General features: G+C 38.8%; 1 protein-coding gene across 1 annotated transcript in view; it reads right to left on the bottom strand.

Moving 5' to 3' along the window:
- Positions 1-3450: 3450 nt before the first annotated feature.
- zgc:113278 (Translocating chain-associated membrane protein 1-like 1-like) overlaps positions 3451-22686 on the bottom strand; it is a 30517-nt gene continuing 11281 nt past the window's right edge. The window contains exons 7-11 of the mRNA XM_061904566.1: positions 21071-21141; positions 17439-17543; positions 17204-17347; positions 13394-13554; positions 3451-5270 (exon numbers count right to left, since the gene is read on the bottom strand). Coding sequence (XP_061760550.1) covers positions 5197-5270; positions 13394-13554; positions 17204-17347; positions 17439-17543; positions 21071-21141 — 555 coding nt within the window. The 3' untranslated portion in view covers positions 3451-5196. The remainder of the gene's footprint in view (positions 5271-13393; positions 13555-17203; positions 17348-17438; positions 17544-21070; positions 21142-22686) is intronic.

Raw genomic sequence — 22686 nt, 5'->3', positions numbered from 1 at the left:
ATTTATAAAAAATTAAAATAAAAATAACAATAGTGTCACAGTGGCTTACACTTGCATTGCTTCTCATTGTCCAATAGTTTGACAAAGATAAAATAAGTCATATTTTTGGTTCGTTTAATAGTTAAAACAAATTTACATTATTACAATCAGTTGATAAAACATTGTCCTTTACAATTATAAAAGCTTTTTACAAAAATCTACTACTCTGCTTGCATGTCAGCAGACTGGGGTAGATCCTGCTGAAATCCTATGTATTGAATGAATACAGAATAGTTGTAAATCGGAAAAATATAGTTTTTGAATTGAGAATCGCGTTGAATCGAAAAAAATCGATATATTATCGAATCGTGACCCCAAGAATCGATATTGAATCGAATCGTGGGACACCCAAAGATCCGCAGCCCTAACCCTCTCGATTTTTCCGGAGACTCCCGAATTTCAGTGCCCCTTCCAAAAATCTTCCAGGGTAATCATTCTCCCGAATATCTCCCGATTTCCAACTGGACAACAATATTGGGGGCGTGCCTTAAAGGCACTGCCTTTAGCGTCCTCTACAACCTGTCGTCACGTCCACTTTCCCTCCGTTCAAACAACGTGTCGGCCCAGTCACATAATATATGCGGCTTCTACACACACATAAGCGAATGCAAGTCATACTTGGTCAACAGCCATACTGGTCACACCGAAGGTGGCCGTATAAACAACTTGAACACTTTTACAAATATGCGCCACACTGTGAACCCACACCAAACAAGAATGACAAACCCATTTCGGGAGAACATCCGCACTGTGATACAACATAAGCACAACAGAACAAATACCCAGAATCCCTTACAGCACTAACTCTTCCGGGACGCTACCACCAAACCCCACAAAAATGGAGCTGTTTGGCCACAATACCCAGCAATATGTTTGGAGGAGAAAAGGTGAGTCCTTTAATCCCAGGAACAACCATCCTACCGTCAAGCATGGTGGTGGTAGTATTATGCTCTGGACCTGTTTTGCTACCAAGGGAACTGGTGCTTTACAGAGAGTAAATGGGACAATGAAAAAGGAGGATTACCTCCAAATTCTTCAGGACAATCTAAAATCATCAGCCCGGAGGTTAGGTCTTGGGCGCAGTTGGGTGTTCCAACAGGACAATGACCCAAAACACACGTCCAAAGTGGTAAAGGAATCGCTAAATCAGGCTAGAATTAAGGTTTTAGAATGGCCTTTTCCAAAGTCCTGACTTAAATGTGTGGATAATGCTGAAGAAACAAGTCTATGTCAGGAAACCAACAAATTTAGCTGAACTTCACCAATTTTGTCAAGAAGAATGGTCAAAAATTCAACCAGAAGCTTGTGGATGGCTACCAAAAGCGCCTTATTGCAGTGAAACTTGCCAAGGATCATGTAACCAAATATTAACATTGCTGTATGTATACTTGCGGGGGACGCTGGCGCCTATCTCAGCTACAATCGGGCGGAAGGCAGGGTACACCCTGGACAAGTCGCCACCTCATCGCAGGGCCAACACAGATAGACAGACAACATTCACACTCACATTCACACACTACGGCCAATTTAGTGTTGCCAATCAACCTATCCCCAGGTGCATGTCTTTGGAAGTGGGAGGAAGCCGGAGTACCCGGAGGGAACCCACGCATTCACGGGGAGGACATGCAAACTCCACACAGAAAGATCCCGAGCCTGGATTTGAACCCAGGACTGCAGGAACTTCGTATTGTGAGGCAGACGCACTAACCCCTCTGCCACCGTGAAGATAGGCGCCAACGTCCCCCGCAACCCCGAAAGGGAATAAGCGGTAGAAAATGGATGGATGGATGGATATGTATACTTTTGACGCAGCAGATTTGGTCACATTTTCAGTAAACCCATAATAGATTCATAAAAGAACCAAACTTCATTAATGTTTTTTGTGACCAACAAGTACGTGCTCCAATCACTCTATAACAAAAAAATAAGCGTTGTAGAAATTATTGGAAACTTAAGACAGCCATGACATTATGTTCTTTACAAGTGTACGTAAACTTTTGACCACAACTGTAAATCCAAAGTGAAGTGAGCATGGAAATGTGTGCTGACTCACGCCAACTTGAGGAATGTGAAGACTTGGTGTCACATGGCTGCTACCACAGGTAGTTCTCCTTCGTTATAATAATACATTGACTAATCAAACAAGATTCAAAGTCTTTCATAACTTTTTTGAATGCCAGTATGTTTAAATGTAAAACATTTAAACAAAATATTACATCATTTTCACATGGACCTCAAATCTGGCTGTGAGCAGGCTAAAGTCTGAACACATTTTGTTTTAAGTTATAACAAATTATATTCAACTTGGGGGTAATCAGAGTCACCCACCTCTTCTAAAGTTTTACGTATCATTGCAGCGACTATCTTTTCAGACAGGAAGAGCGCAACTTTATGTTCGGTCCCTTCGCCTGTTTGGGCCATATCCATCATCTTCTTCTTCACTTTCTTCCAGATATAGTAGTTAAATGGGGGCATGGACAAGGAGTGGCCAGCTGCACTCAAACATGTGAGCGAAATTTGACGTTGATTGGGATGTAAAAAAGAAATACAGTGGGGCAAAAAAGTATTTAGTCAGCCACCGATTGTGCAAGTTCTCCCACTTAAAATGATGACAGAAGTCTGTAATTTTCATCATAGGTACACTTCAACTGTGAGAGACAGAATGTGAAAAAAAAATCCAGGAATTCACATTGTAGGAATTTTAAAAAATGTATTTGTAAATTATAGTGGAAAAATAAGTATTTGGTCAATCATTCAAAGCTCTCACGGATGGAAGGAGGTTTAGGCTCAAAATCTCACGATACATGGCCCCATTCATTCTTTCCTTAACACGGACCAATCGTCCTGTCCCCTTAGCAGAAAAACAGCCCCAAAGCATGATGTTTCCACCCCCATGCTTCACAGTAGGTGTGGTGTTCTTGGGATGCAACTCAGTATTCTTCTTCCTCCAAACACGACGAGTTGAGTTTATACCAAAATGGATACATGGATGATACAGCAGAGGATTGGGAGAATGTCATGTGGTCAGATGAAACCAAAATAGAACTTTTTGGTATAAACTCAACTCGTCGTGTTTGGAGGAAGAAGAATACTGAGTTGCATCCCAAGAACACCACAACTACTGTGAAGCATGGGGGTGGAAACATCATGCTTTGGGGCTGTTTTTCTGCTAAGGGGACAGGATGATTGATCCATGTTAAGGAAAGAAATAATGGGGCCATGTATCGTGAGATTTTGAGCCAAAACGTCCTTCCATCAGTGAGAGCTTTGAATGGTTGACCAAATACTTATTTTCCACCATAATTTACAAATAAATTCTTTAAAATTCCGACAATGTGAATTCCTGGATTTTTTTTTTCACATTCTGTCTCTCACAGTTGAAGTGTAACTATCATGAAAATTACAGACCTCTGTCTTCATTTTAAATACTTTTTTGCCCCACTGTATGCATGGGTAAATGCATGCTTTGGTCTGGAACTATTTACGCGCAAAATTTTTCTAGATTTGAGCATACACAATTTTTTTGTAGGAAATTAACACAACTTTTAATACATGAGGCCCCTGGTCTTACTCTTTAGCATTAGTGTTTACCTGGAGATTGGCACTACTTTGTTTTCCAACAATGGGAAGTAAGAAAGTGAGCATGAAGGACAGTGCTGAGAAGAATAAGTGGCTGTTATTCACTGAATTAAAGAAAAAAATCATCAAAAACATGACAGTGTGTGCTCCACTTGTAGTAGCAATTCAAGCGTATTACTGCTAGTCTACACCGTGCTACAAAAACTACTGCAATTGTGCTGTCTATGGCTGTACCAGAAGTACCTGCACCACCTCTGCACTTTCCTGTGTAGCTACAATATGTTAAAAAAATATTAATGACAAGTATAACTGATGTTATTATGACAATGCCAAAACAAAGATTGATTGATGGATGGATTAATTGATTGATTGAAAGAGTCTAAAGCCAGACTAGGAGGTTGAAATAATATCTAAACAGCAAACATTTATCCATGAAAATATGTAGAAGCTGCTTATGGTGTGTTTGACGGCAAAGTAGCTGGAAGGAGTTACTGTAGAAGTCCACTCTCTAAGGTAATACTGTACATTATCATAACATTACTTCATAAAGTAGTTGTTAGTAGCACATTTATTGTAATTTTTTATACTCTGTCTTATCTAAGACTATGTTTATGGCAGCACAGTAGGACAAGGGTTAGTGCATGTGCCTAACAATACAAAGGTCCTGAGTTCAATCAGTGTGGAGTTTGCATGTTCTCCCCGTGACTGCGTGGGTTCCCTCCGGGTACTGCGGCTTCCTTCCACCTCCAAAGACATGCACCTGGGGATAGGTTGATTGGCAACACTAAATTGGCCCTAGTGTGTGAATGTGAGTGTGAATGTTGTCTGTCTATCTGTGTTGTCTATCTGTGTTGGCCCTGCGATGAGATGACTTGTCCATGGTGTACCCCGCCTTCCGCATGAATGCAGCTGAGATAGGCTCCAGCACCACCAGCCACCCCGAAAGGGACAAGCGGTTGAAAACGGACGGACGGACTATGTTTACAGGGCAGGCCAAAGTGGAACAAATGTCTTCTATTTCAAAATCTGATTTTTTACCCGATGACTGTTTGGTTTACATGTGATCTTTATCAGACTCCAGTATAAACGTGGCTCGACGATTTTGTAAATGAACAAAGCAGAGGTTACTACACGATAAAACATGGACCCCACATCAGCTTGTTCAGGGGTTTGTGCCGTAGAGAAAGTAAGCAGACGATAGAAAACAACTGCAGGAGAGGGAAGAAGAACATTTGCAAAAAAGGAAAGTGATTGAGCTGCGCACACAAAATGACCAATAATTAAGATAAAATTGCCAACATTGCAATTATTTTCAATGTTACAATGTTGAGTTCATATACAAGTGTTTGGAGTTAAGAGCCCTGTCACAGAACTAATTAAGCTCCTACGTTGAGGTACTACTGTACTTGTACACAAAAATATACAAGTGATATTGGTTTAAAGCATCAAAACCAAGTCGGTCCTGCATGTTTTCACCCAGAACAAGTCTTGCAAAGGGAATGTGATCGTCAAAAGAGACAGCTATGTGAGGTTTGTTGTGTGATTTTGTTTAGCGAGCGGTAAACGGATGCTCTGCGTTTATGAGTTTTTAGCTTTCCTCGCGCGTGGTGATGTCCTCTCATCAGGCTTCACAATTCCATTGGTGGCTCCTCCTGAACACAAATACCAGAGTTAGAGCAGTGTAAATATCAAACTGGAATGGATGACAGGAATTTGCCCTTGCTAATGAGGACAAATGGACCTTTAAAAGGGGAACAGCATTTTCTTTGGAAGCATCTTTTTGTGTTCTCGCCCTTTCCGGGTCCTAAATGGCTGTCAGTCATTCTTCTGTCCAAGTGAGATGCATGATTTAAAATGCTACAACATCCAGGGAGCAAGGAAGCTAGGAAACACCTCGCCGGTCGATCAAATATATAATATAATAACAATGTTACTAATACTTGGTTAATATTCAAATCATGAAATGTAAATGGAGTATTGTTGGCAGGTTTTTCAATGGTTATTTTTTACATTTCATGGGTGAAATAGAGGACCTCCCTTTGGCTCCATTTCGAAGTTAGAATGCATCGACATCCATTGCTTTCCTCCTCTCTAAGGTCATTATTGTCACCGACGTCCCACTGGGTCATTATTGTCACCGATGTCCCACTGGGTGTGAGTTTTCCTTGCCCTTATGTGGGCCTACCGAGGATGTCGTGGTGGTTTGTGCACCCCTTTGAGACACTAGTGATTTAGGGCTATATAAGTAAACATTGATTGATTGATTGATTGATTGATTAAAAAAAATCCATCCGTCGTCATTGTCATGTCTTTGTAATCACGTTTTGTTAGTTATGTTCCGTTGGTTTAAGACTCTTTTTAGTTCCTGTTTACGTTCCCTTGTTTGGTTACCATGACGACCAATTAGTTCACCTGATTCACTCGGACTCACACACCTGTCAATAATCATGTCACCATAATTTAAGCTTGTAGTTGCCAGGCAGTCGGCCTGACATCATTGTACTCTGTACTCTACACTCTGTTTCATACCTATTTCATGTCATAGTTCATGCGGCCGTGCTCATGTCACCACAAATAAGTTTTTGTTTGTTAAATGCCACAGTTAGTGTATTTTCGTTTTTATGTCCATAGTTCTGCCTTTGCGCTAGTTTTTTTGTTTTATTATTCAAGTTTGCTCCCTGCCTTGTGCGCGCCTTTTGTTTGCACTTTTTTTCACAGTGGTTAATTAAACATGTCTTTACCTTCACGCCATGTCCGGTCCAGTTCCTTTGCATTCCGGGAAAAACCCCCACATCATAGTCCACGTTCTAACAGTCATGTCTTTCATAATGATTGTGAATGATAGGCAAAATTACAGAGTAAAGTACCAGTAAAAACAAGTTGACTTTAAAAGCTTAATTGTGTTTCATTGTATTCATTAAACCATATCCAATTGTATTTAAAAAATCCGCAAAGTATGTGAAAATACCGTCTAAATAAATGATAAATGGGTTGTACTTGTATAGCGCTTTTCTACCTTCAAGGTACTCAAAGCGCTTTGACACTACTTCCACATTTACCCATTCACACACACATTCACACACTGATGGAGGGAGCTGCCATGCAAGGCGCCAACCAGTACCCATCAGGAGCAAGGGTGAAGTGTCTTGCTCAGGACACAACGGACGTGACGAAGTTGGTACTAGGTGGGATTTGAACCAGGGACCCTCGGGTTGCGCACGGCCACTCTCCCACTGCGCCACGCCGTCCCCTAAATGATAAATGGGTTGTACTTGTATAGCGCTTTTCTACCTTCAAGGTACTCAAAGCGCTTTGACACTACTTCCACATTTACCCATTCACACACACATTCACACACTGATGGAGGGAGCTGCCATGCAAGGCGCCAACCAGCACCCATCAGGAGCAAGGGTGAAGTGTCTTGCTCAGGACACAACGGACGTGACGAGGTTGGTACTAGGTGGGAATTGAACCAGGGACGCTCGGGTTGCGCACGGCCACTCTCCCCACTGCGCCACGCCGTCTAAACATCACAAATTGCCACAAATTCAGTCAGCCATTTTGAATAATCCGCTTTAACTATATTCTGCAATTTCCGTAGATTCCAGGAACGCTTCTGCACTCTGACAGAACAAACCAATCCCAGATCAATCCATAAATTACCGTGCCTAAATCCAGCCAACCACGGAAAGCACCATCGCGTGTAAACCAATCAGAAGCAAAGTAAGGCAGGTCTCGGCCTCTCAATCTTTCACACATACAGTACCTCATTCAGTGTAAGGTTGTCAACTTTCTCGCTCAATCAATTTTTTTTTTCTTACTCCTTTTAGTGACTTTCATTCTCAAAAGCGACTAGTGACAAATGTAGCGACTTTTTGGGATGTTTTGGAGATATACAGTGGGGCAAAAAAGTATTTAGTCAGCCACCGATTGTGCAAGTTTTTCCACTTAAAATGATGACAGAGGTCTGTAATTTTCATCATAGGTACACTTCAACTGTGAGAGACAGAATATGAAAAAAAAATCCAGGAATTCACATTGTAGGAGTTTTAAATAATCTATTCGTAAATTATGGTGGAAAATAAGTATTTGGTCAACCATTCAACGCTCTCACTGATGGAAGGAGGTTTTGGCTCAAAATCTCACGATACGTGGCCCCATTCATTCTTTCCTTAACACCGATCAATCGTCCTGTCCCCTTAAGCAGAAAAACATCCCCAAAGCATGATGTTTCCACCCCCATGCTTCACAGTAGGTGTGGTGTTCTTGGGATGCAACTCAGGATTCTTAAGCCTCCAAACACGACGAGTTGAGTTTATACCAAAAAGTTCTATTTTGGTTTCATCTGACCACATGACATTCTCCCAATCCTCTGCTGTATCATCCATGTATCCATTTTGGTATAAACTCAACTCACCTTTTTTTTTAAACATTCGTGAGGATTGTGATTGAATCTTTATATAAACGGTATTATGTGAGTGTCCCATCGGTTGGCATCCCAGCGAAAGTAGAAATTGTACAGTGTTTGTTTTGTTATGGTATATTATGGTTAGTGTGTATGTTGAGCACTTATCAATGCTGCTGATGCTGTAGTGTTTCAATGAAGCCGTTTAGCACTCGGCTTCTAAAACTTATTGCGTATCCTCTTTGTGTTTGGGCTCAAAAATTTAAGGTTCTGGATCATAATTTCCCCCAAAGTAATCGTTGTTATCTCTCACAAAGTGTGCTTGATTAGCATTGTTGTTGATGGGCAGGGGATCTTTGGTTCTTAACTCTACGTCAAGGATCACGTGACTGGCTTGCTCATTAATTCTCAAAATGGGTCAGGAATCTCTGTGAGATTGATACTATTGTGATCATTTATATTTATTGACACATTTTGGAAGTCTTTTGGTGTTACATGTCAGATGATAATAGTTTCAATTTAGAGGCAACTTGTTTTTTCCAATATACTGGCACTTTAAAGAGCAATCTCAAATAACCTATCCCAGGTATGATCAAATGGACCAAAACCTCTTAAATAAATAATTTGTTACACTCCAAATTATCTGTGTTGTTTCAAGACAAGACAATTCAATGCGTCCTACTTGGAAACACAGAATCTGAGGTACACCTCGGCGACCTTAGACCTCACTAAACTCTTGAGTTGGTAATAAAATTTTATCAGACGTTTACTTTCAAATTTAATTTTTGTCAGCGTGTTAACTCTTTTTCTCAGTACTTCTGTTCATATTGTATATCATGCAAAAATGACTCAAACATCAGACACATTTTCAAAGAATAAGAGGACATTTTAAAATCAGGATTTCAATATGAGTGAAATAAAAAGAAGATTCGGTATCATGGATTATCAGGCTTTTTTGCGGTCATTGATGACCAGGAGTCTCCAGTCATCTTTCATTTGTCTTGTGCATACATTCTATATTACTGATATTTCTATTGAAATATCATAGGCTGGAGTTTTCTTTCCTTCAGGTTGTCCTGTTATCAGTTTTACAAGCTTTTTCCTTCAAAAAGCATATTTCAGTTGCCTCCAATTTTCTTAGATTATTCAAAGTCCAGCACTGACATCCAAAAAGTAGGAAAGACCATACATTTGTACATTTGTTTTGAAGGCTGACTTTGGTGTCAAGTGAGATATTCATATTTCTAAATATAGCACTTATTTTGGTGAAGCTGTCTTTTGACATTGAAGATCACGAGTTGATCTCTTTTTTGCAACCTACCATCTGATGTTAGTGAGTTGCTAAGATATTTGAACGATTCACAATGTTTTATTTTCTTGTTGTTGCATGTGATGGGGGATGTGGTTTCTTGAAAACTGTCATGCATTTGGTTTTGTTAACATTTAGAGTCTGTTTCCGTCACTGTGGGCCTCTAATCTGTTTAAGTTGTTTTGTAGCTTTTTTCCACAGTCGGCCATTGCTATGTTGGGGATGAAAAATCTGGCCTAAAATCTGTGTTGCGATATAGCCTCCTGCAATAACAATATATATCGCAAAGCTATGTAAATGCTAATGGAACCATTTTAAATTGGGTTACTAACGCTCCTAATTTCCCTGCAGGCACAAAACAGTGAAACAACATTGAGAACTTGTTGAATTTGGTTCTGAAGTTAAGCAACCATCACATAACATTGGAACAACATGCTTTCTGACGACGTTCATTCAATGTCAAGTTGTCAATCAACAACGTTGAATCAAGGTTAGAAATCAACGTTCACTCTATTTACAAATAAAACTATTTTGTAACAGTGTTTCGATGTCACTGATAAAGGACATGTATTTATAATCAACTTTGTTCCACTGTCTTGTGCTTGCTGGGTTGGCTGCTGACATATTATATAATTTCTGGCTGTATTATTTTCTTAAAACTTTTAACTAAAATGTATTGGTTAAATTTTAATAATCACTTATTCCTATGTTGTTTTAATACTTTACATTAATCAAATAATTAATTACCAAGCAGTGACAGCGAGAGTTTTGGCCTTAGATATGCTGATACAAATTTTAAAGATCATTAAATGATTAACTTTTTGATCACATTTATTATCAGACATAAACACAGGATGGCGGTGTAACAATATTAATTCTATATTATTTTTATTCTCATATTGCCTTTTATTACATACAATATTTTGAGGAAAATAAATGTAATAGTGCAAAATAACTAACTACTAAAACTACAATTGGGTCTGTTTTAAAGCTTTTGATTTCTGCCCATATTTCCCTTTTGTGTCCAAGGACGTATTTCCTAAGTTTGTAAACAGTAAAAAAAAACAGCAAAAATGTTTCTTGTGATAATAAAAAATAACTCTAATAATTGTAGTACCGACGATATACTACTGTACTTTGTATCGTTACTGTTGATACTCGAATCGACCCGCCCACCTTTGTTTATGTTCCAGATTTGTAGCTCGACGGTGCGCATAAATGACTGTATCCTTTTAGGAGGTGTAGAGTAGCATATTTAGATATTCCTCGTCCTTCAGTGATAGCCTTTAAATAGACTGCCTTTTTAGACCAGTTGATCTGCCGTTTCTTTTCTTTTTCTCCTATGTCCCACTCTCCCTTTTGGAGGGGGTCCGGTCCGATCCAGTGGCCATGTACTGCTCGCCTGTGTATCGGCTGGGGACATCTCTGCGCTGCTGATCCGCCTCCGCTTGGGATGTTTTGCTGGCTCCGCTGTGAACGGGACTCTCGCTGCTGTCTTGGATCCGCTTTGGACTGGACTCTTGCGACTGTGTTGGATCCATTATGGATTGAACTTTCACAGTATCATGTTAGACCCGCTCGACATCCATTGCTTTCCTCCTCTCCAAGGTTCTCATAGTCATCATTGTCACCGAAGTCCCACTGGGTGGGTGTTTTCCTTGCCCTTATGTGGGCCTACCGAGGATGTCGTAGTGGTTTGTGCAGCCCTTTGAGACACCAGTGATTAGGGCTATATAAGTAAACATTGATTGATTGATAATGTTACCCGTAAGAAACAGTTTATTTGCCACCGTGAAGGCAAGTAATAGTTAGCCGCTAGTATGCTGGTGAGCCCGACAATAGGTTGAGAATGCGTTCGTTCTTTCGTCACCGTCAAAGTTGTGGGACTCAGGTCGAACATGTAAAAAATGCATTATCGCAATATTCCGATAGTATAAGCTGAGTACAGCGTTATCTGCATATCTGAGGCTGTTAGTAACGAATATTCACTCCAATGTTTATTCCAGTTTGATCATCAATGTTGGAGGAGATAGAACACAGCAATGTCGAACACCCTTTTAAAAGGGTTTAAATTCAAGATCTATCCTGATTGCTGCTTTTTGTTTCCAGAACATATTTCTTATAATCTTAAGGTATTTCTTGTCAATATCCAGCTCACTCCAAAAAAAAAAAAAGAAAAGATTACTAGGAAAAAATTATAAATTTCTTAGGGGCCGTTGTTTTAATGACTCTGCTGTATTGGTCAGCATTATCTTAATTTTGTATCAGAACCATTCTATTGTTTGCCAACCTGTTCAAACTTTGGGTTAACTTTTTTCAGGCTTGTCTCCGTGTCACATCTGCAAGTGACGAAGAGTCACTGATGTGTGAGAAACAAGAAGAAAAACTTACATTTGCGTTAAACTTTTTGTTAAGCATGAATAAATCTTTAGACCCCAAGTATAAGGCGATCCTTCTTTTTCAGGCTTATTTTTATCTAAAGAAAATGTCTCCCTTATATTTGCGTGTAAGTGTTTAAAGGAACCATATGTAAGAATCTAGCCAGGAATGGTACTGCAATCAAAATTCAGTAGTCCCCTCACCCTTTCCCTGACTGAGGTTGCCAGATACGCAGCTGAATCCAGTTCGATCGACTGGGCTACTCCAAGGAACTTCAAATGGCAAGCGACGAGTCCTACGCTCTAGGTTTCTTTTGTTTTTGCGTCTTGCAATATGGTTTACTAAGTAATTATGCCTCATCTTACTAATGTTGATTAGCTAAATGTATTTGTAAAGTTACGCAGCAATATTTTAATCGGGAGTCAGGACAAATTGTTGGCATTATACTGCTAAAATGTTTAGTGTGACCGAACGGACCACCATCACAATATATATTGCTTTTTAGGCTACGGAGCTGACCACGGAAGAATCCAGCTTTCAAACCCCAGACATATTTTGGTACATGCAGTCCACATTATCAGATACGAATGAGAAACTATTTTATCATTTGATTTGACTGTCTCCATACGTTTCACATTGCCATGATGACAGCCATGCTAACGTTGGAACTCGTTTCCTCAGCGTATCAGCATTTTGAGAACGAAATAGGCACTGAAACTACCATATATTTCCCCCGTTAGCCTATATGTCGATGTGTTATGGAACTGGGCTATACGTATACTCCCATTGACCAGGCCAGCATGCTAAGCATTCGTTGCACGAACATACTAGCTTTGTTAGAGAAGATCATAGACTGTATTGGACAACATAGTTTACATACGAAATGTCTATTTACATTTATTACAAGTACCGTATTTTTCGGACTATAAGTTTTTTTAATAGTTAGGGGTGAGACTTGGCCAAACTATAAAAAAAATAATGTTTTGTTTTTGTTTTTTTGCCAAGTCTCCCCCCCGGCCAACCCATAAAAAAAACTGCGACTTATAGTCCGAAAAATGCGGTAATAAGAAAACTTAAATGCCTTACTTAGCTATCACTGAATAAATTAGCAAGTTTGGCGACAGACGAAAAAAATCTTCTCCGCCTTTAATCGTCTCTATCTTCAAAAGGCATCCCCGATACAAATCCTTGTTTTGTTCCTGTCTTTGTCATGAATAAGTTGAGAATCGTAATGAGGCCTTTTGAATTTATTAAGGTCTGACATGTTTAGTAACTTTACCAGTGGCAGTAGCTCGACGAAGATGGCGGTGCGTAACCGGCAACCTGGATGTAACACTCACTGACTTTCTAATTGGTTAAAAAGGTGGAGGGCGGGATGTCGAAATGTAAACAATAACAAGATTTTGGGGCAGTAAATCTAATTTTGAAATGAGCTTATCCTGGCTGAACTACTATCATCAGTTATAAAGGTATTCGAAAATAACATAATTTATTAATGCATTTTGACATAGTAGGGGCATTTAATGATGACTTGACATTAAATTTTTACATATGGCTCTTTTAAATAACACTGAAAGTTTGAAGAAAAATGTGTTGAACATGCCATCTGTAAAGTCTCTTTACGAGGACTATGACTGTTTCTTTTTGAGGCTGCTGACCGGATGAGGTTCTTAACAACTCACCCCTTATGAGTTCCCTTTTATGAGGTTTGCTCTTTGGGCTGCTTGTCTTCTTCTTTGAGGCCTGGTTTTGATTGTGTTCCCTCCACTTCTTTAACTGGAAATTGATGAACTTCCACATCATCCAAGCCTGAGTCAGGCAGATGGCTGCCAAACATGTCATCCTAAAAGCGCACAGCAGACACAGTCAATGCAATGTATTTATACTACATGTTCATACAATGGTTCCTCAGTTTTTTCGTATGCCCTCCTTTTCATTGGATTTGGTTTACACCAAAGCAATTTGCCAAAGGTTTGCTCCAGTTTTCCTATACTGTCTGTTATCGTATGGCCATACAACAAACTAGAATCCAATACATTAGTGACTTGATCTTGTCTTGTTTTTAATACACTGCGTGAGTACAACAAAATATTCCTAACATGTCTTTATTGTAAATTGTCCTTTTGTTACCGTGCCCGGAAGGCATTCTCCTCCAGCTTTAAGGTTATCACCAGTTAACTTTGTAATTATTTGCTAACGACCACAACCACGCCGAAGGTCTCTGCCACAATAAGGCCGCACAAAGTTGCAAGTAACAACACCGTGAAGAAAAAAAACAAGAAATGGTGAGAAACACTATTGAATTTGAGAAGTAACTTGGAGCAAACCGAAGGTGGCTCTTCTTTCCCTCTCGTTTTCACCAACAGAAGTCTTCAATAAGGGTAAAAGTGATGTTAAATGTTCATTTATCTATTTCATTCTGTTCTCATCTGATTCGTAATGTTTTTTGCCTGTAAAAGAAAAAATATTTTTTAAAAAGAAGTGATTTGTGTTTGTATTTGGGTATCTGCAACAAACTGATAGGACTGCCTTTCTCATAGGAAAAATTGCTTCAGTATTTCTACAATTCTGTCTTTGGTAATGGTTTTAGTTTATTTCAAACATGTGTACTTGGTTACAATAGTGTGTAACGTCACACGTTCAGTTTTACAATTCAACAAAAGAGAAAGAAGTAGCAGACCTTTTGGGAGTAATGACTAATGAAAACTGAAGTACCTCTTTATACAGATGTTATTACATCAGGGGTCTGCAACCTTTACTATCAAAAGACACCTTTTGCCACCTCTTGCACTACAAAAACAATGGTATAACGTCGCAAAACCTATTCTCTTTTGTGTTTTGGCAATTATTGATGGTTAGCTTACCCACGGGCAGAGGTGGGTAGTAATGCGCTACATTTACTTTGTTACATTTACTTGAGTAACTTTTAGGATAAATTGTACTTCTACGAGTAGTTTTTATGCAACATACTTTTATTTGAGTATATTTATAGAGAAGAAACGCTACTTTTACTCCGTTCCATTTATCTACATTAAGTTCGCTACTCGCTACTTTTTTTTTATCGATCTATTAATGTTTGTTTTGGTTAATGACAGAGCTTCAAAGTAGAATCTACGCATGCCTGCATTTCACCAATCACATGCAGTCACTGGTGACGTTGGACCAATCAAACAGAGCCAGGCGGTCACATGACCGTGATACGTAAAACCTGACTTAAACAAGTTGACAAACTTATTCGGGTGTTACCATTTAGTGGTCAATTGTACAGAATATGTACTGTACTGTGCAATTTACTAATACAAGTATCAATCAATCAATCAATCAAAAGTGTAAAGGAAAAAAGACACGTTTTATTTCAACCATACTTCCCGTCAAAAGCCTAAAGACTGATCGCACAGTTCCTGTCTTCACAATAAAAATGCCGCGCCATCGCGCCTGCGTTAACAAAATAAGAGTCTCCAAAAGCCAGCGCAAACAAGCTAGCAAGCTACGGAGTTTGCCGCCAATGTATTTCTTGTAAAGTGTATAAAGACGAATATGGAAGCTGGACAGATAAGATGCCAAAAACCAACGACTTTCATGTGGTATTAGACAGAAAAGAGGAACTTTTTTTCTCCTCCATTTGAAAACGTGGACGTCTGATTCCAATCAATGCAAGTCATCAGAATCAGGTAATACATCAACTTATATTATTGTGTTCATGAAAGATAGGAATCTATATGTTAAACATGCATGTATATTCATTAAAACACTTTCAACATGTGAACAAAAACGGCAAAATAAATAAATATAAATTATATACTGTATATATAAATGTATGTATGATATGTGTGTGTGTGTATGTATGATATGTGTGTGTATGTATATGTATATATGAGGTAGATCAACTCGACTTGGTCATTTACTAAGTAATTGATAAACGTTGAAAAACTTGGGGTGTTACCATGTAGTGGTCAATTGTACGGAATATGTACTGTACTGTACAATCTACTAATACAAGTTTTAATCAATCAATCAATCAATCAAATCAATGAATGCCTACTGAGCATATGGTGCTGTTAAGGTATTGTGGCTCAATGTGCCATTTTTTTATTTTATTTTAATGTACTATTATTTAATATATATTATTGTTTTAGTTGCTTAAGAGATATTCCTGGCTCTGAATTTGCTCATTGCTATTTTTATGTTTTTGTGCATTATTTGTTGCCGTAATCAGGTTACTCATCAGTTACTCAGTACTTGAGTAGTTTTTTCACAACATACTTTTTACTTTTACTCAAGTAAATATTTGGGTGACTACTCCTTACTTTTACTTGAGTAATAAATCTCCAAAGTAACAGTACTCTTACTTGAGTACAATTTCTGGCTACTCTACCCACCTCTGCCCACGGAGGTGCACACTTGAGAAGCTGAACTGAACACACAGGCTTCCAGTCTCTTTTACATGCCTCTCTTGCGCCTTACACTGGAAAAACTGAAATCTTGGTAAGATTAAATATCTCAAATATGGGTGATATTTGCTTATTTTCTATCTGATAAGATAATTATTATCACTAAGCAGATTTTGTGTTAGAATGTTTTACTTGTTTCAAGGGTTTTGGTCCTAAATGATATCAGTAAAATATTACAGCTTGTAGCTGAGATTTTATGACCTATATTAGGTAAAACATGCTTGAAACTAGAATATCAACTGATGCAAAGTTGTGTCATTAACACTCACAAGTATAGAACTACTTTTTTAAAGTAATAATTTCTTACTTCAAGCATGGCAAAAAAAATAAAATATGATGCCGACCGCATATCATTATGTTAAGACAATGGCACTAGCTTTTACTTAATTTAAGAATATTTTTTAACATATTGAGAAAAAAGGTCTCTTTTTTTTCTACCACGAAAAGTGCACTTGTTATTAGTGAGAATATACTTATTTTAAGGTATTTTGGGGTTCATTGAGGTTAGCTAATTTTAACTTGTTTTGGAAAGTCTTGACAAGCCACATTTTCTTGTTCTATTGGCAGATATTTTTGCTTAGTTCAAGTAAAATACCCCTCAATTTTGTGTGTTTTTTTCGAGTTTTTGAACACGGACTTTTTGCAGTGTAGGACTCAGCCTGTGTGCTTTCACAGCCTCACACACAGTCAGAAGTTATAGATCTCTTTTTAAAAACTCCAACCTTTTGTCACTCTGGGGATAAAAAAAATCTGAAGGAGCCAGAATAAAGAGGCAGAAGAGCCGCATGTGGATACACAGCCGCGGATTGCAGACCCCTGGATAAGAGGAACAATTGTAAACTATAAATGTGACATTGTAGCGGACTACATAGTATTCCTACGGAAAATGTCTACTTTCTCAAGCGTTCCAACTTGCAAGTGCACAATTAGAGATATCAGTTGAAGTCGAGATGTTAAGTATAAACTTAAAAAGGAGAACATACAGCAAGTACATACAAAGGACTACAGAGTTGATCTCACATTGTTGTCATTTTAACTTGCCTTACAGTGAGGACATTAAAGTTGCCTTTCACAAGTGAAAAGCCTTGGTTTTCTATCCGGGGCAATCCGAAGCCAAATGTCAGGACAGAGAGGGTGAGAGTAAGCAGTCGGGCAATGACAAAAAGCAAAGCCCACAGCGTGAAACTGTAACAAGAAAACACATGAAGGAAGAGTGTTACATGCTGTAGTAGATATCACCATTTAAATGACAACATAGTGGTTTTATGTAGCATACCCCTTCTGCTTGTTCTCATCACTGAAGTAGAAGAGACGAGAGGCGTGAAAGAGCAGCTCCACTAAGTAGTGAGGGACCAGCAACAACAGTCCGAGTCGGTGGAGACTGACCAAAGGAAAAAAAAGGAAACTTTCATTGGTTTTGGCTTGTAGTACCGATGATGTAATAATTGGTCTCCTGAATGTCACATAACGGTGAATTATTAGAGATGTTGGCTTGTTGCATCCTCATTTACCAAAATCAGCAATCACATCAGTAATATTGGATGCAGACAATATAAAATGCATGGTCATAAAAAAAAAAAATCACACTTGTTGGATCTCTTTTAGCGTCGATTATATTCGCTGCAATGTCACATTTATTTACGCATAGGGTTAAATCTGGTTTTTGGAAAGTGACTCTACTTTCCCTTCACTTTTTTAAAATGTGTTGGACATTTCTCAAAAGTGATTATAGTATTTTCAGCAATCCACTACGGTGGTAACTCAACTTACAAGTAATTTGAAGAATGAGATGTCTCAGTTTTTTGTTACGCTTTAAAGGGCTAATGCACTTGTGCACAATCATGAAAGACAAGAAAACACATGTTTTTTTTATTAGGATTTTAAAGATGATAATAAACGCCTAGAAGATGTGGCTAATGGGAGTCACCATTGTAGCCTTCAAAGACCTCAAAGACAACTTTAAAACCCTCCAACGGTTTATATACACACTGCAAGTCTATATATAATGTAGCAACAGACATGTTTATAACAATATGTAATATGTAAAATATTTATCGTATTTTGAACATTTTAAACATCATCATCGGGACAAATTTTTTGCTTCCACTGCAGCGCACTACCGATTTCTGGCAACAACTTTGTGTTCCTACTCCTGTATACTAAGGCTTGTGTGTGTGTTCTAATCATGGCAGACTTGGTAACAGACATTGAAGACGACTATTTTTGGACTATTCTTAATTATATCTTTTTGAAGCTGAATGAACAGAGGATTCAATACTGTTTATAGAAGCCAGCACGGAGAAGAGGGTGAAACGTCGGAGCCGAAATAGTGAGGACGGCATTACACAAAGCTGCTGAAATTAAATTTGGAGACAAGCTCTTTCGACATAAATGGTGTGCTTAACCCAAATAAACCAGAAAAAAATGGCCACAGCCAGCTGGACCTAACGCACAACTGTCTATCGAGTGAGTCACACGTTAATATCAGTCATGGTACATGCAGCACGCCATGCGTGTTATTAATACGCTGTCTAGCTAGCTGTGTACAAACAAAACATTAAATGTTGGCTAATACTTTACAAATACCATAATATGATTGTTCATGTTTTTCAGTCAGTGCAGATTGGTGTCTTATCACATTGTGTTGTGCATTACAAACTCAAACGCGTTTCATGTTGGTGTAAAAGCTAGCTTATCTCTTGCTGTAGTTAGCTTTTACGGCTAATACCTAAGCACTTTGATGTGTTAGTACAATAGAAAACGAGTTCCTCACTGTTTGCTCTTACAATAACAATTTTGCGACAGCTCGATTATTATACAGGTTACAGAACGAAATTAAATATTGGTGACGGTTTGAGAACAGATGGATAGATAGTACTTTATTGATTCCTCCAGGAAAATAAAAATCGCATTTTTAGAGGGATTTAGAGGTAGAATTGATCTTTCCCATTAGCAGCATTGCTAGCTACCTAGAACAACTCAATTTTTAAATGTAAAACTGCAAAACTAAATACAAATATTTTGTCTTGTTGTCTCTCATAAGGATTGTAAACGATAGGCAAAATTTTAAAAAGTGCAGTTCCCCTTTAAGTTGAAGCATACCTTGAGATACAAGCTTTTTTAAGCATCGGTTGTAACATTTAAGCAATATAGAGTTGATTGCTTGATTGAGACTTTTATTAGTAGATTGCAAAGTACAGTACATATTCCGTACAATTGATCACTAAATGGTAACACCCGAAAAAGTTTTTCAAATTCTTTGAGTCAGGGTCCACGTTTATCACGTTAATCAATTCATGGTAGTTAATATATTGTACACGTTATTGTTCCTGCCTCGTTTACACAAGAATCAAACATAAGTTTTGATTCGACAATTGACGTACGCGTTTGAGCTTTGACACAATCCTGCTTTTCAGTCATTAGAACTAAGAAATTTAGTGCAAAGTACAGGAAGCAGACGCCAAATTCAGAGACTGCAAATACATGCATTGTCATATTGTCATATTTGCGCTTACTTTTATTAGGTGCGTCGACATTTCCAACCAGTTCTGCCCTGTCATATGTTTACCAAGGCAAGTGTGAGTAAACAAAAACTACACTAAAAGCTAGTCATTTGCTGTCAAAACCTTATTGATGACTTTAAACCAGGGGTGTCCAAACTTTTCCCACTGAGGGCTGAACAATTAAATATCAAAACCAATACCATCCATCCATTTTCTACCACTTATTCCCTTTGAGGTTGCGGGGGCGCTGGTGCCTATCTCAGCTACAATTGGGCGGAAGGCGGCGTACACCCTGGACAAGTTGCCACCTCATCGCAGGGCCAACACAGATAGACAGACAACATTCACACCCACTTTCACACACTAGGGCCAATTTAGTGTTGCCAATCAACTTATCCCCAGGTGCATGTCTTTGGATGTGGGAGGAAGCCAGAGTATCCGGAGGGAACCCACGCAGTCACGGGGAGGACATGCAAATTCCACACAGAAAGATCCCGAGCCCGGGATTGAACCCAGGACTACTCAGGACCTTTGTATTGTGAGGCAGACACACTAACCCCTCTGCCACCGTGCTGCCCCAAAACCAATACAATATATATAATTTTTTTTCCTTTAAGGATCTCCTAAAAAGTCTTCCCAGTGACCTGGAGGGGTCTTAGTCATATTTTTTTTAAAATACGTCACATATATATTTTTTTCCAATTTTACTTTATTTATGTTTAATGCCCTTTATTTTAAAGAAAACCCTGTTGTTGGTTTTTTTTTTATAGGAAAACCCCCAACAAAATATGCAACATTTTCCCCAAACAATGTTCAAAATGAAATATTTGATATAAAGTCATTGGACCCTTGAACAGGTCGATGATCAATGACTATATTGATTTTAATTCATTATAATTTTTTGAGCAATGGAAAAATCCCACGAAAAGTCTCTCGGGTGTTATTTTTTATTTTTAACCCTTAAATCTTTAAAACAACTTTTGAATCATCTCTCAATTACAAGTATGTTTTATTATTCGTCTATGTTTTTATTTGTGCGCTTTTTGGTATTACATTTTTTTTTTTTTTTTGGTAAACACACAAAAAATATATATTTTCCCCAAAATATATTTCTAAATGGAATATTTGATTTAAAGTAGTTGGAGCCTTTAATAGGTCAATATTTCATAACATTGATTTTGATTTATTATTTTTGAGCAACGACAGTTTTAAAGAAAAAAATCCTGCCTCTATAGCAGTTTTGCATTAATGGTCAACATTGCAACCTTTTCTCGTAACCTTTCACCTGTTTGATCTTTCACTGCACTTGTTTGGTTTTATTGTAATGGTATTTTTAGAATGTGCCGCGGGTGGTAAAAAGTTTGGGGCCGCACTTTGGACACATTTGACCTAAACGTATACTTACTGTAGGACATAGGCACCAGTGATGTGAACAACATAGAGGCAAATATAGTAGAGTTGGCGGGGGATATCCTCCTAGACAAAGAACACAATAATTAGACAAACATCTGCAAGTTTGTGCGCATTTGCTTTTCTCAGATGCGCGAGTGAGTTGGGCAAAAAACATGTGGGTAGTATGGGTCTATGACTGTAGGTGTGAACGTGAATGGTTAAAGTGAAAGTTCCCTTTCAGTGTGATTCAAGCAGTAACTCCTGAGTCGAACCAACAAAAGGAAACTAACAAGTTGATTCATTGTAATCTCAAATATTCTAAATTTGTGTTAGTGAGCACTTCTTCTTTGCCAAGATTATCCATCCCACCTCACAGGTGGGGCATATTGAGAAGCTGAATAAACAGTAAGATTATTGCACAAGTGTGCCTTAGTCTGCCCACTATAAAAGGCCACTCTGAAATGTGAAGTTTTGATTTATTGGTGTCTGGGAGGGTCAGAAAAGCAGTTAGTATCTTATATGACCACCATTTGCCTCATGCAGTGCAACACATCTCCTTCGCATAGAGTTGATCAGGTTGTTGATTGTGGCCTATGGAATGTTGGTCCACTCTTCAATGGCTGTGCCAGGATGCTGGATATTGGTAGGAACTAAAACACGCTGTTGTATACGCCCATCCACAACATCCAAACGTGCTCAATGGGTGACCTGTTCAATGAGTATGCTGGCCATGCAAAAACTGTGATATATTCAGCTTCCATGAATTGTGTACAGATCCTTGCAACATGGAGCTGTGCATTGTCATCTGCAACATGAGGTGATGGTCTTGGGTGAATGGCACAGTAACGGGCTTCAGGATCTCGTCAACATTTCTGTGCATTCAAAATGCCATCAATGAAATGCACTTGGGTTCGCTGTCTAGAACATACTCCTGCCCATACCATAACCCCACCCCCACCATGGACCACTCTATTCACAAAATTGATATCAGCAAACCGCTCTCCCACAAGACACCACACACGCTGTCTGCCATCTGCCCTGAACAGTGAAGATCGGGATGCATTTGTGAAGAGAACACCTCTCCTACGTGCCAGACGCCATCGGATGTAAGCATTTGCCCACTCAACAAACTGCAGTCAGGTCAAGATCCCAATGAGGACGACGAGCATGCAGATGAGCTTCCCTGAGACGGTTTCTCTTAGTTTGTGAAGAAAATTATTTAGTTATGCAAACCAATTGTTGCAGTAGCTATCCGGTTGGCTGGTCTCAGACAACCATGTGGAGGTCCTAGGCTGGTGTTCTGTGGTTGTGAGGCCGGTTAGATGTACTGCCGAATTCTCTAAAACGACTTTGGAGACGGCTTATAGTAGAGAAATTACCATTCAATTAATGGGCAACAGCTCTGCTGGACATTCCTGTAATCACCATATCAACTGCACGCTCCCTTAAAACTTGTGACATCTGTGGCATTGTGCTGTGTGATAAAACTGCACATTTCAGAATGGCCTTTTATCATGGGTAGCCTAAGGCACACCTGTGCAATAATCATGCTGTTTAATCAGCATCTTGATATGCCACACCTGTGAAGTGGGATGGATTATCAGTTCGTGCTCATTGACTAACATTGGT

This window comes from Nerophis ophidion, linkage group LG06 (assembly GCF_033978795.1).
Source record: "Nerophis ophidion isolate RoL-2023_Sa linkage group LG06, RoL_Noph_v1.0, whole genome shotgun sequence".
NCBI classification, from domain to species: domain Eukaryota; kingdom Metazoa; phylum Chordata; class Actinopteri; order Syngnathiformes; family Syngnathidae; genus Nerophis; species Nerophis ophidion.
The sequence above is the reverse complement of the archived record's forward strand: the minus strand, read 5'-3'. Positions and strand labels throughout refer to the sequence as shown.